Below are 14,270 nucleotides of genomic sequence, written 5' to 3' on the forward strand. Positions count from 1 at the left end.
TTAAAAGACGACTGAATCAAGATGGCGGCTGTCTGACTGTCCCAAGCGAGGGTTTTCTCTACGAAAATTGCATGAAATAGCAAACTTTACATCAGTAACGCATCAGAATCTTCCAGCTGTTGAAATATCTTACTCCCTAGGTCAAATGAACAGGGGCTGGAGAGGGCGAGGTGGACGACATCCACGCGGAAATCGTGGATTCCGCGGCGGATCAAATCGCGGCGGTCGCGGCAGTGGTCATGGTGGGGGATACCCTCGTGGCGGTAGCCTCGATGGTGGGCCCCGTGGCGATCATCATCAAAGGGGCGACAGACACAGCGATCGACCCCCAGCCCCGCCGAACCAGAGACCCCAACACGAGGGTGCTGTAGAGCCAATGGATATGGCAGACTTTCAGGTAGGCCAAGACTGCAAGGAGAAAGTGACGGATGTAGTGAATAATCATGAAATGATGAAGCGCACTATTTTCTACGTTTATGGGCCTGAACGCCTTCTGCAACAAGTACAAATGTAATGCGATCATGTGCACTTAATCGCAGTGCTACTGAGTAGGGCCAAGGCTACTGTTAGTTTGATCTCCAATCATGCCAATGATCCACTCACCCTGAAGTCGTGTACCTAATTACGAAATGAAAACCTTTGTTAAATGCAACTTAACCTAGATCGGTCTTGGCGGTAGGAAGAAATGTGGTTCTTCTTTCTTTAGGCCATGAGAATGAAAGTTTTAGGTTTGCACCTCTGGCAAAACACCCCGCCGGGAAAATATTTTATTTACAAAAAATTTTCATAAGGCCCTATTTTCACAAAAAGACTATCCAAAAAACATTTCAAATCCGAAATCATAAAGCAGCAGTAAAAGGATCTGCACACATGTACCTATGCATACCTACCTACTACACGAACGTTTTAATTCTCTGATACATGTATACAAATTATACGCACTGCTCTGGCTATGCACTGCGTACGGCTAGACTGTACACGTACTTGTACATGTACATTGTGACTGCGAAAGTGCTGCCTGAGTGTATCTGTTTGCACAGCGATAGACGTGATAGTGCAGTGTCTGTCAACTTGCCTTTGATTTGAGTAGTACAATAAGCGGAACGCGCAACGCAGCATCCAATCGAAAATTGTTTTGTTTGGCCACTAGATGACCTCAGTAGCCTTTTATGGAATGTAAGGGCGTGGCTACAAGGCGGCTGGCATGCAAAATATTGAACTGAGCGTATCATACACTTTGAGTGCACCAACCAGGCAGGAATTGGGCTGATGGGCCATGGGCCGACTTGCCATCTTGGCCACTAACGATATTGGCTGGACCATTTTCGGAGATGGGAGATGGAGTCTCATGTGCACTCTACACGGCACGGTAAAGCTGTATGCGCGTTTTCTGGCACAAACCTTGTACTTGTGTCAAATTGACCACATTTGTTCAGCGAGGAGACTTAAGTAATATGGAAAAACTTCTCAAAACCAAGGCGAACTTCCTGCCGCCATCTCGCGTTACTTAAATTTGTATCCAATGTCTTTCATTCTTTCCCACAGCTTGAATGCACTGTTAAAAAAATGCACTTAAAACTCTATTAGAATCCTTCCATCTTTACAGCGTCAGCGCACAATGTATCTCGTGTAATGTTATGAAACCACGTTATGTAAAGATGCTGGCTGTTATTTCTGTGACGCCAGCTGATTGGCCGGTGACGATGACTTGATGCGGCTTCGGCCATTGGTGCAAGTACATTTGTAATTCTACTCAGCTCGGCCATGGTACCGTCAACTTGGTGGAGTACTGCTGGCTAGCAGAAGCCTTGCTGCTCAGCTGTTTTGTTAGGAGATTTAAAAATTATGATATAGTTACTTTTAGGCATGCGATGGCATGCGGGTTTGATCACACATCCCAAATCAGTAGGATTGCACTGTGTGGAAAGTTGCTCCTAGTTGTTTCAAAAGTCAAAATTTCAATGTACATGTACTTAATTCAAAAGTAGGAAATACTTTGATTCATTGTCAGTCTGAACCTTAGACCCTTGTGAAACTTTATACCCTTGTGGCCCAGAGTAGATAATACTTAGTGCTTATTAACACTTACATGTACTCATACACACAGTATAAGTGGAATTTTAGAGGTACATGTAGGTTAATCTCAAAACTCATTTTCTGATGGTTTGTGTGCACATGTTGAGCACGTCCATGGATGACAGCATGTTCTACAGTGGTCGCTGTATGTATGTGACCTGTCCTAGCATACATGTGCAATATATCATTCGGTGCTGGAACTTCTTGAGTATTGCAAAATATGAAGCTACATTGTGCGTTATTGAGCAAGTATGCTAATCACCGCAGGGGTCAGTAGTTGTTGCACTTGATTTAACCAAAAATTGGACTCGTACTGCTACATCTTGCTTACTTTAAAAATCCCGGGGGTTTTAACCATAGTGATCCCACATTCCTTTCAACGGATCCAGTTTACATGCACAGATAACTGTAGTTGTCTCAAATTGTTAGTTCGTAGACTGCAAAAATACTTTTTGTTTTACAGTCTTTGACATGAAAAAAGCATTTTTCGATCAACTGATGAGAGTGCAATTTATTGCATTTACAATTAGTTTGTGGTAGGCCTAGTCATTGGCTCCTGTATAAATGATTGCTAGTTACATGTACCCATAGCTCAGACATTAGGCCTATTTGTATTTTAGTTTTTTTGCAGATGCAATTAGGCTTAAATCTGTTTTATATGGATCGTGCATTGCTACCATAATTTTGCCGTTCATTTAAACCCGATATATTTTCTCAGCATCCATTTGTTATTATGATATCTCAAATTTCTCTCAGGTGTAAGAAAACAGTTTTTAATTATGTATGGATTTTTTTATCCTCATATGGATACTTTCTTTTGAGGGGGGATTCTTCTTTCTTCCAGCACTGCTCAGACTACAATCCTGGAACTTGAGAGATGTCACTGTTCATTACAATTTATGGCCTTCAGTGGATTTAGTAGAAAAAAAAAGCATTGAAGTGTGAACATAATGCATTATTGATAAGTTTCTCATCAGGGTAATCTGGATTAGATAAATTTACTGTAGATCATTGCATTTTACGACGACTGCGTAAATCAGGAAACAGAAATGGTACAGATTTCACTCCTTTACCTTAAAAGTGAGATGAACGGGACACAGAGCTGTTGAAGAGTCGTATCCCAGCAGGCAGGCAGATTATGCCCTGCGCAGCAAAGCGTGTAAGCTGAAGTGCGGCGTTAAGTTTGCCTCAGATGTAGAATGTCGGATGCAGACTTTTCAGATGCGTAAATATACCTGGTACATGAAGTAGCCCTCTGCCACAAAGTCTAGATCTCTTTGACTTAAGCCGCTGGGGAGCCTTGAGACGAACATCTTCGATTGCTAAAAAAAGCCTGAGAAATTACAGTGTGAAAATTGAAAAAATGACTGTGTGGAGCTTGAAAACCTTCTCTTTTTCCTCCTTCCCCCATGTGATGTATACACAAGTATGTGATATCTGATATGGGCAGAAAATGACAGAAAACTTCAGCTGGAGCTGTCTGTTGGTTCATACCCAGATTTTGGGATGGTTACTGAAAACAATACAGCAACACAAGTGGATTTGTTCAATGTAGCCAACAAAGAGGAATGTTTTGCTCTTTGGTTTTGTAAGAAGATTCAGTTCCTTCCGCAAGGAGTTTTGAAAGTTGGCACTGTGTAATTTTCATTATCTAGTGCTCGCCTCATACAGTGTACACAAATTTCCATTGGGTGAATTCACATGAAAAATATTTTTAATGAATGAAATATCTGGATAAAAAAAAAAGAAAACAGTTCGGGGAAAAATAAAAAAAGAGACATTTTGGAGGCTTCAATACATTTCTCAGTAAACTTGTTATCATGGTTATTGAGGTAAGTAAATGCACATTGACTGTGAAGTGATTGTTAGAGCAATTTGCAGTTCTTGGATTTATGTTGAATGATGTTAAAATATTAAAGCATTTTTGATGTAGATGCACTGGGAACGAAAGTTATGCCTTCCATTATTACTTCATGTAATTTTGGAGCAAAATGACTATACCCTTGCATTCGTATGTGTTTGTCTTTGCGCAGGTCCCTGGTGCCAGCGACCCAAATCCACCACCACATTTCTCTCAAGACATGCAAGGAAGATACCCTCAGCACCCATCTGAGGAGGATGTTCCAGACTATCAGTGGCCCCCTCCTGACCACCAGTGGCCGCCGGGGGACGATACGCAGCCGGATCCTCCTGAGGAAGGCTTTGACCAACACCCGCCTCCTGTGTCTCCCTTCGGTGGAGCGTCTGATCAAGATGATCACAGGGTGCCCGTGGAGCTGCCCCCTCATGAGCCGATCGACATGTTCCAAGCGGGTCCCTCTGACAGGCACTCCCGACAGTCTCCTGGCCTGGACCAAAGTAACCGGAGCGCTGGTAGTCGGAGGTCACAGTCGCCTGGGCGCGATGATGGCCATCCGCCTCTGTATGATGAGGGCATCCACGGGAGTATGCAAGATCACCACTTAAATGAGGTGAAGATTTCCTGATGTTAAAGTATTTCAAATTCATGTGCAGCACATGTGGTTAAACATGTACATCCTGCCGCTCATTATCTCTCTGGTTTGCATGTAGATGTTCGTACAGTGTTTTCAAGATGAAGAGAAATTTTTCTTTAAAGGTTCAGGGCTCACCTTCTAATCTTTAAAATTTGATTATAATTGATAAATAGAAGTCCATTAAAATCTGATGTATTTTTTTTTTCAGTCGACCCCACAGGTTGGTCCTTACATGCCAGATGCTGAGTCCCTTCGCATCACTGTTGGCAATGAGCACTACTTCAGTGCTAGGGCTCCCCTGGATCAGAAGTCATCTGCATTGGACAGGCTTGGGCCGGTGGGCGACAGACAGCCACTGGGTCCTCACAACTATGGCCAGCAGCAGCGACAATCGAGGTACCATTAAGACATTCTGACCACAGGCACTAACTAATGTTGCTTCTCAAACTACAGTATGTACTTCATGAAAGATTTGCTGGGCTAGTCGCCTTAGGAATCAGCACTGTCTGAGATCTCTGTCTCTCTTATGCTGGCACGGATCTGCAAGTTCAAACTTCACTTTTTATGCTTCACTGGGAAATTAACACAAATTTACATGTAGTTCATAGGAATTTATTTGTTGAAATTCATAAATGTTGAAATTACCATTAAGGAATTGTTACACTTTTTAGTATTCATTACACAAATAAGCAGATCAAGTCATATTCTTACATTGTTGGTAACATTATTTACAGTTGCAGTACGGGGAATAGTTTCTACATGATTAGCTGTTGAAACATCTCAACTCAAGACATATGAAGTTTTACAAGTTTTTTCTTGGCATAAAATGAGTACATTTTTGCTGTTTCCTGTTTCAGCTTGGAAAGGGAAGAGCGGTACAGAGAACTTCCTGCCAACCCAGGTGCTGACCGCATTCATCGCAGTCGCAGCAGCTCTCTAGAAAAGCCAAGATTGGATCCTTCCGCCCCTTCTCCCAGAGATAACGGCAAGGAAAAGGAGATAGATTACGAGCATCGGCGGAGCCGGTACGACCGAGAAAGGGATGACAGGAGAGAGGGTGGAGAGAGAGGCCAGTACAGGTCACGGCCAGACGACCAGTGGAAGGAAAAAGAAAGAGAGAGAGACAGAGCGAGGGATGCTGACAGAAATTGGCGGGATGAGAAACTCAAGGAGGCGGCCAGACCTCGAGATCCACGCCGAGATAAAGATTTCCTGGCTGAAAGAAGCAAAAAAACACCTTCTCCTTTGCCGCCAAGCGATGTTCCTCCGCTCTACCATTTCCTTGGTAAAAACGAGTCAAAGAAGCAGAGCTCTGAAAAGGATGAGGACAAGAAACGTTCTCAACGACCTGGCATACCCATGCCAACTAAGTCCAGACATGCATCGTCTTCGGCGTCGTCTCAAGTGAATCAAACCAAAACAATCGAGAGTGCACCTGATGTGGCGGAGCCGCCCAAAGCCCTGAAGTCAATCTTGAAGAAGTCAATTCTGAAGAAATCAATTCTGAAGAAAGTGGCCCCAGAAGAAAGTAACGCCGCAGCGGGTACTCCGATTCAGGAGTCCCCGCAGAACACAGCTGGCCGGTCCCCTGCCACCGCCCCTCACCAGTCCCCCGGCAATGTTCTCCGGCAGTCTCCTGTTGCTGCACAAGCACAGCCATCTGAGTCTCCCCATCAGGAACGTGCACCCGAACCGACTCGGTCACCAGTACCTCCTCAACTGGAGCCATTACCTGTGTATAGCCAACCAGACCTGGCATCCGTAACTCCTCAGCTTCATCAACAGGCACCCCTGGATCAGCAAGCGCGGCAGCTTCAGGAGCCTCCCAGGAGTGCTGCTGATATCCCAGGCGCAGCAGCTCCGCCGATTGACTTGTCTGCAGAGAAGATAAGCAGCTTGTTGAGTAGTCTGACTGGCCTGTACCAAAGAGCAGCACCCTCTGCTCCCGTTGCCAGTCAGAGTGACAGTGCTGGGTATCAGCAGCAGATGCAGGTTGCAAAGCAACCCATGCAGCAGACAGTTTTGCAGCCTGTTCAACAGTCGGTACCACAGCCTGCCGTGTTCAGTCAGGCATCTTCTCAAGCGCCAATGCCGCAGCAGCTGTATCCTGCCAGTTCCCAGCAGATCCCACAGGACTTGTTTCAGCAGGCCAACCCTGTAGTATCTCAACAAATGCACCCTTTGGTCCCCCAGCCGGTAACACCCGCATCAATGCATCAATTTACTCCTGTTGCATCACAGCAGATGTTTCCTTCAGGGACTCATCAGGTGCATCCAGTCTTGTCACTCCAGACACATACCACTGTGACGTCACAGCAGCCTTACCCTACCGTCTCCCAGCAAGTCTTTACCCCTAGCACTGGGCAGTCATACCCAGTATTTTCACAGCAGTCCACTACTCCATCGCTGGCTTTAGATGACGTTACTGCCAGTAAGATCAGGGAGCTTGCCCAGAGTCTTGGTCAGACCGCTGGTACAACAAGCTCCCAGCCCAGCATCCCAAAGCTTTTTCCCAGTGGGGATCTGGAGGCAAGGTCAAGCCATCCTGTCCAGATGCATGCGCAGGCAGACATTCAGCCCCAGCCAGCAACAAGAGCACAAGAACAGCCCCAGATGCAGCATATCTCCTACACGCCATCTAAAGAGGCAGGGTTATTTGGAGCCAGTCATTCTGACCAATCGAATCCCTACCGGGCCGAATCTGCCCCACAGCCACCTGAGCTGAAGAAGCAGACACATACCGGGTTTGTTTCTGTGGATGATGAGGACCGCTTCTTGTATGGCGATGCAGATGAGGAAGAAAAGAGCACCCAACAACAGAAAGCTGCTCCAGCAGTCAAGCCTTCTCAACCAGAGGCCTCGGCCCCCAAAGTTGAAGTTCCAAGTGAAGATCAGATAAAGAACATTCTCTCAGCTATTGGCTTTGATTTTAGTTTGGCACAAAAAATCCAAGAGCAGAAGGACCAGAAAGAACAAGGGAAGGGCAAGAAAGCCTCAAAGTCAAAGGAACCAAAGAAAGTACCTAAAAAAGATGCAGCTCACCTTCCTTCGGAGAAACTTGTAGAACCTGCACAGACGGAAGCTGCCCCTGTTATTGAGGATAACCTAACGGGTCTGAACAAAACAGCATCTTTTCTGGACGAGGGTATAAAAATGAAGACGGATCAAGAGTTGGACGACTTCATCCGAGATGCCAAAAAGAATGTCTCGAAGCACAAGCGAGAGGTCTCCGAGAAGAGAGATAAAACATCTGGTTCATCAGGATCGCAAGATCGCAAAACTGCAAAATCTGAGGAATCACAAGAAATCGGGAAGATCCAAACTCATACTGGCACCCATAGGCCGTCCACAGAAGAGAAGTATGTCACTGAGCAAGCAGGCATATCAGCCCATGGCTATGACCAGTATCTGCCACACGAAGTCCCAGACCAACAGTCACATGAGGTGAAGTATCAAGATTCTTATCCCATGGCTCAGCCTCAAGAAGGGTATTATCAAGACACCCAAGGCCAACAACAACAACAACAACCGCGGACTGGTGCACCTCATCAAAGCCAGCAGTACCCACCCATCCAACAGACGGTGCAGTTTGTTAACTCCCCTCACGATTCCATGCTGGGGGCCAACACGACCAGAGATATTCCTAGTTTTCAGCCGGAGAATATCTTCATTTCGGTCAACACAGCCGGGGACTCGTCATCTGGCTCTAACCGCGTAGTCATGCTGCCCAAATCTGACCCAGAGATGGATGAGCGCCAGCGGAGAATACTTGAAATTGAACGGCGCTACCAACAAGGAAGAGATGCGAATGAGGTAAAACAGATCATTGAGACAGAGCGAGAGAAAGAACGGAGGCTGCGCCAGGAGGCTGAAGAGCTCATTGAGAAGGAAAAGCAGCGCAGAAGAGAGGAACGGAAGCGTAAAGAGGAAGAAGAGCGAAGGCGTAAAGAAGATGAAGAGAGAAAGCAAAAAGAAGAAGAACGTAGGAAAAGGGAAGAAGAACGTAAGAAGAGGGATGAAGAGCGGAGGAGGAAAGAGGAAGAAGAGAGAAGGAGAAAAGAAGCCCAAAAAGAAAAGGAAAGAGAATTTCAGAGGCTCTTGGAATCAGATTCAGTTGACACTAAAGAGCTCCGGGACAAAATAGATTCTCTCGAAACGGAACTTGAGAAGCTCTGCAAGAAGAATGCAGAGATAAAGCGCCAGATGTACATGACTTCAGGACACAGAGATTCACTCTTGTCAGATAATAATGCGCAGCAGGACAAGATCTGTGATCAGTTGAGAGCCCTTCGACGGAAGATGAACCAGCACCGAGAGGAGGCGCAGAAAAGAAGGGATAGTGGAGGCAAAGAAAAAAGTCACAGCAGATCACCCGAGAGGAGGCAGTCCAGGGACAGTTCCAAATCCTCCAAGTCTGAGCGTCTTTCCAGGGACTCCAAGGAACGTGCAGCACCCAAAGAAGTGTCCAAAGATGCCACAAGAACTTCGAGCAAGGACCGGGAATCCACCAAAATTTCAAAGGAAAAGAAGCCAGATGACCGTCAGGTTAATATTTAGTACAGAATTAACAAGTGACTTTTGTCAAAGTCTCCATGATATCAGAAACTGAGGTCATTTATTAACTTTCAGTTCAGGGGCAAAATCCACACTTTGTGATTTTTTTCAATTTTTAACTTCTACACTTTCTGAGAAGTTACTGCAAATCAGCTTTTGAATTCCATGAAAGTCAAGGCTAAGTGTGTGCATTGGCTTGTGTTTGGAAAATTATATTATTATAAATTAAATTATTTTTATGTAATGTTTTGAAGTTTCAGAATCTGCTTTTTGTCAAACGTTTTCTTCTCTGAAATGACTTCCCATAAGTGGCAAAAAAATCCTGCATTGTTTTAAGTTTATATCAACGACCAAACATTTTAAAAGTAATTTGGAATAATTATGTTTAGTGCTATTGTCATGTCGTGAACATGTTGCATCGTTTCCTTTACAAGGATGTTCAGCCTAAAGTGGAGAAGGAGGCAGAGTCCAGTGAGAAGTCTGACAAGCTGCTTCGCTTCGAGTTCACTTACTATGACCCAGGAGATCACTGGTGTAAACTCTGTAATGTCCAGTCTGCCACGCTGAATGATTTCTTTATCCATCTGCATTCGAAAATGCACGCCAAGGTAAGGTTTCCGGGGTATTTCCTTGCTTGTCTGTTGTTCACAAGTCTTTCATGCGTGAGAGTGGCTGGTCCCATTTCTTGGCATTGAGTTTGATTGGCCTGTTTTTTTTTTCAACTTTTTTATTTTTCTGTAGGAGTCGCTCTTTCAAGTGATGGAGGTTTCATTGCAGAGGATTTTCCTTGTTACCGCCAAATCAGTTTCTCTGTCTTTGTAATTTGTGACTTTTTACAGAGAGCATCTCTTCAACTGCTAAGAAACCTGAACAGTGTTTCAGCCAAGGATTGCTGCCTCATCAAGAGTACTTTATTTTTTTTTCTCTCGAAACTGGCATACAAGGACAAAGCATTTGTCGATGGTGTTGGAATTGTCTGGAGTGAAGTTGTGCTTACAAAACTTTGCGTACAGTCTGTGGCTAGGGACAAATAGTGACAGATTACCCCTAATTAATAAGCAATGTAACCAGATTTCCAGTGAATTGGATGGCATAGGCATCACAAAATACGCTGGTGATGTTGTTGATCTTTGTGGGCAAATAGAGGTTTTTCATGTGACGTAACATGACGGGCAAAGGCATTTCAGTGAGCCTACCAAGTCCATGGAGGCACGTTCATTTTAGAACCTGTGTATTTCTGCTGGCAATTTTATGTATGCCAGAATGTTGAGAGACATCGAAGGCGTGTTTTCACACACATCTGTGTAACTTGAACGCCGACCGTCAAAAATCATGTGACTGAAAATCCTCTATATGTGGTACCATGCCTGTGACTTTCAATAATTTGTCGGTTCCAAAGATTAATTCAGTAACATTTTACTTGGATGCCTGGAGCAAGTGCAGTCAAGGACTACTGGCTAAACAGTCAATGATGCAAGAAGTAAAACCTAGTGTAACTCATCTTACAGTACATGTCGTTCTTCATCCCGCTTGCTTAAAGTTTCCATTTTAGTTGAATTTCGACCTTTGTCAATTATTTGTCATAATTATTTCTTTAAAGTTATGAGTTTCTGCGATGAAAATGTCAGGCATTCTTAGTTAAAGCACCTTCATTTAGTTGGTTTGAATCATACCATTCATTCAAGGAAAGTGTGTCAAACAATCACAAGTTCTATCAGCATATAACTCTAATTTTGTTTGAAGTTAAAGTGGCTCAATTGCCACCTTGACCATGGTAAACCCTGCACCGTGTTCTTGCCAATACTAAACACTCCCGGAACTCACTCATCAAGCAGTAACAACTAAAGTAAGTTCCACCTCACAATGGAAGATCTAGACGATTCATCCAATGTGCTCAACAAGGTAAAAATTGCATCATTGTATGCTTAAATACAGATCCATATAAAGAAGAGATGGATTGTTCGATTTATGAAGGAATGTGAAATAACCTGCCAATGTTGTTCGCTCTTTAGATTTGCATCATAAAATATTTTGCTGTTTGTATGTGTCTCCGTGATATCCTTGGTTGATCTCTTTTCTGCTCTTTTTCTGGGATGTACCTCACTCCGGTGCTGGCTGGTCTGTGCTGATGTTTGTAACAAGAAGAACTGTGATCCATATGATCGTCCGTGGATGCAGGAGACACTTTTGAAGACAAAGAAAAAAGCTGCTAACACCATTGATGCCCCCATCAGAGGTTAGAAAACTTATCCCAAGTAGGCTGCATACCTTATCTTACTTTTAATCAATGGTTAGTGTTTAGGGTTCTGGCTCAGTTGGCATGTGTGTTTCTTTTACTCTTACACTCGAAAACTTTTAAATACATGTAAATGATGAAAATTTCAACTTCAGCCTTCGATTTGAAATGAAAAAGCAAAATAACGGACCTGTTTTTGTGCCAAGTCTTCCTGAATGGTTGAAGAACCTTTTCTTGTGTAGGATCCCTACCCAGGCAACACGCCCCAATGCAGAATGACGGTGGCCTAGCTGCACCTTCCTAAATTCAGTGACGTCCACCCAGACTGCCTCTTAGATTTTGAAGTGTGTGCAAGGGATGGCTCAGCTTGATGTACTTCCATTCTTCTTGTTTTCATACTGAAGTGCCATTGCAAACAAATCAGTTTTCTATGTTTTTGTTTCTTGGAATTTTGTTTTAGTTTTCAATCCCAAATTGGCCCTTTTTTTTATTTGAAAGCTGCAAAACTTACAGGCCAAAATATTTGCCAACAGTGCAGTGTTGGAGTTACTTGCCTCTGAACAGGAACAGATAGTTAAACCTTTAATATGTTTGGTGTGCTCCTATGAAGTCTGTTGCTTGTTGGTGTTATGATTGGACTGTTGATGTAATTCTTTATGGGGCAGTGTAGTTAAAACATTCCATACATAAGTTTGTGCATTAAAAGGGTCTTGTACTGTTTAATCTAGTTGTGAAATATTTCCTGTGTGCATGTAGGCACAGAGTTCATGATGCCAGTCAATGGATTCTTCTGCCGTCTCTGCAAGGAGTTCTTTGGGGACGGTGTCTGTGCCACGGAGCATCTGAAGACGTCCAAACACAATCGTGGCTATGAGGTATTGTAAATCCCCTGGAAATGACTTGTTCAACCTCTCCCTACTTTTTCAAAAAGTATAGGCCTAAAAGTAGACTGCAGATTGTTGGTACAGTTGAACCCCGTCAATAAACTATGAATCCAGCATCCCACTTTGGTTCCAACTCTTTGCGTTCTGTTCCTGATAATGCTAGGTTCCTGCTATACCAAGGCTATTTGTAACGGCCCAAGGACTTTGTTATACACGGGCTGAACAGTGCGTGCAGTGTGGCCAAGGTCGACAAGTGGCCGAAAGCCACTGATGTTTTTCTGTTAGGGTCAGCCATTGCTGAGATGTAGCCTTAGCATCACTGAAACCAAGTTAAATAAAGTCTCACAGGTAAAAATAGAGAGCTTTGTCAAAATTTGAAACTGGAGAGACTCTCACGGTGGTGGTCAAGGATTTCAAGCGTTGTGAGTTGCTTTGATATGATGATAAATCTTTGAGTTTGGTGCATGAAGTTGGACAGTAGAAAAAGCAGCTTTAATATGTCCTGCTGTACGTTTTACTTTTCCATAAAAGGCAGACACACTCAAAGGGAAGAAACGGCATTTCTTGTCTTTGATCGTCGGTCCTTTGTTCAGTTCTGTCCCCTATGGCAAGCACCTCTGCTCAGTCTATGGGAGGGTGTTAAATTGTCGGGACAGTGGGAACCAGTGCACTTTCCTCTGGGATGGTCAGAGCATGGCTGTGTGTACGCTACATATAATTTACCACCGGAGGACCTGTTTGTGTGTAAAATAGGGATTAAGGGCGATGCCTTATTGATGCACTCCTTTTTTTCCCCCTAGAAATTTCTGGAGGAGAACTCTCACTATGAGAAGCGTCTCGGCATTGAGAAAGCAGCCCGTCGAGCGCAGAAACTGAAGTTGGCCGTGAACCAGGAGAGGGAGCAAAAGCGTAAACAGGATGCCGGCAGCGACACGGAGGAAGAAGACGAGGTGCCACTCAAGAAAACCAAGATGGAGGACCAGGATATCAAGATGGTGGGCACCAAGGGACAAAGCGGGTTTGGGATGTTTGACTTCTCCACCAAAAGCGAGGAGCGCTGCGAGGATATGAAGCCCAAGGCAGAGGATAAAACCAAGCCCGAAAACCAGTTGCAGAGCAAGCCCGAAAAGACACCACCACCGCCGCCGCCAGTGGAAGCCAAACCACCCAAGCCAGTTCCGCCTCCTGCTCCTGACGTGAGCACCGCTCCAACCGCAGCTGATAAGAAGGCAGCCCTTGCTGCCAAAATCGCTCCCATGGTGGGCAAGATGAAAGGGCCCAGCAGCAGGTTCCTGTTACGTAAGACGGCGACTCCAAAGCTCCCGCAGACCAGCAAGCTGGTCCCGCAGAATGTGTTCCCCGATTCGTCCAAGAAGTCCTTGACCTTTGACACACTGCCTGTCGTTAAGGACAAAGAAGGCAGTGCCAAGGAGAACCTGCAAGCTGTCAAGATGACCCCGTCCGACATCGCCAATGCGTTCAAGGGCAAGAGTGTGGAGGAAGAGCCACAGCCGGTGAAACCACCAACCGAAGCGAAACAAAGCGCACCAGTTCCCAAGTCAGACCCGACAGTAGCACCGAAGGACAAACCTAAAGATTGGGCGGCTCATTCCAAGCAAATAGCCCATGTCAAGCAAGCTGTAACCCAGGCCAAAGAGGCCGATATGTTTGGACCGGTCCTCCCTCCGCCTAAAAGGATGTCACTTGAGGAGATGGATGAGGCCGACGTCTGTGTTCCCGGCATGGATGATGACACGCCAACCCTGGAGGATCGCCTTCCCAAGCCTAAGCCCCCGCCACCTGTCTCGGCTGCCTCTGTGGCACCCGCTTTAGCATCAATGCCTGCGTTTGCATCATCGACAGCTACCAACCTATACAGCATATTCTACAAGCCTGATTAAGAAGGGGACCATGCAGCAAGTTTTGTACGGTGAGTTGTGAAATTTTGGGAGTTCCTATTAAAGGCTAATGCATGTTCTCTGGGTTCTTTTCTTTTTCTTCATATATCTTCTCGGATTGTTTTCT

The 14,270-nt window shown here is 44.8% G+C and overlaps 1 protein-coding gene across 3 annotated transcripts; it reads left to right on the forward strand.

The window, feature by feature from the left end:
* Positions 1 to 14,211, forward strand: LOC147800265 (uncharacterized). 3 transcript variants are annotated; one of them, XM_087140273.1, is made up of 8 exons: positions 1 to 397; positions 4,110 to 4,547; positions 4,780 to 4,967; positions 5,429 to 9,116; positions 9,560 to 9,733; positions 11,271 to 11,361; positions 12,118 to 12,236; positions 13,046 to 14,211. In XM_087140273.1, the coding sequence occupies exons 1-8, from the start codon at positions 146 to 148 to the stop codon at positions 14,144 to 14,146; spliced, it is 6,051 nt and encodes a 2,016-aa protein (XP_086996399.1). In that variant the 5' UTR covers positions 1 to 145; the 3' UTR covers positions 14,147 to 14,211. The 3 variants fall into 3 exon arrangements, with proteins under 3 accessions (XP_086996399.1, XP_086996402.1, XP_086996403.1); XM_087140276.1 differs by having other exon boundaries at positions 9,569 to 9,733; XM_087140277.1 differs by lacking the exons at positions 11,271 to 11,361; positions 12,118 to 12,236; positions 13,046 to 14,211 and adding an exon at positions 9,965 to 10,686.
* The last annotated feature ends 59 nt before the right edge of the window (positions 14,212 to 14,270 follow it).

This window comes from Acanthaster planci, linkage group LG01 (assembly GCF_054643075.1).
Source record: "Acanthaster planci isolate LZ-2023a linkage group LG01, COTS_SCS, whole genome shotgun sequence".
NCBI lineage: Eukaryota > Metazoa > Echinodermata > Asteroidea > Valvatida > Acanthasteridae > Acanthaster > Acanthaster planci.

What these genes read in the sequence shown, in the direction of transcription:
- LOC147800265 (XM_087140273.1), top strand. Translation starts at nt 146, where the DNA reads ATGAACAGGGGCTGGAGAGGGCGAGGTGGACGACATCCACGCGGAAAT. An exon ending in AGAAGCCAGATGACCGTCAG is followed by an intron (nt 9,117 to 9,559) that starts GTTAATATTTAG and finishes TTCCTTTACAAG; the next exon opens with GATGTTCAGCCTAAAGTGGA. An exon ending in AACACAATCGTGGCTATGAG is followed by an intron (nt 12,237 to 13,045) that starts GTATTGTAAATC and finishes TTTTCCCCCTAG; the next exon opens with AAATTTCTGGAGGAGAACTC.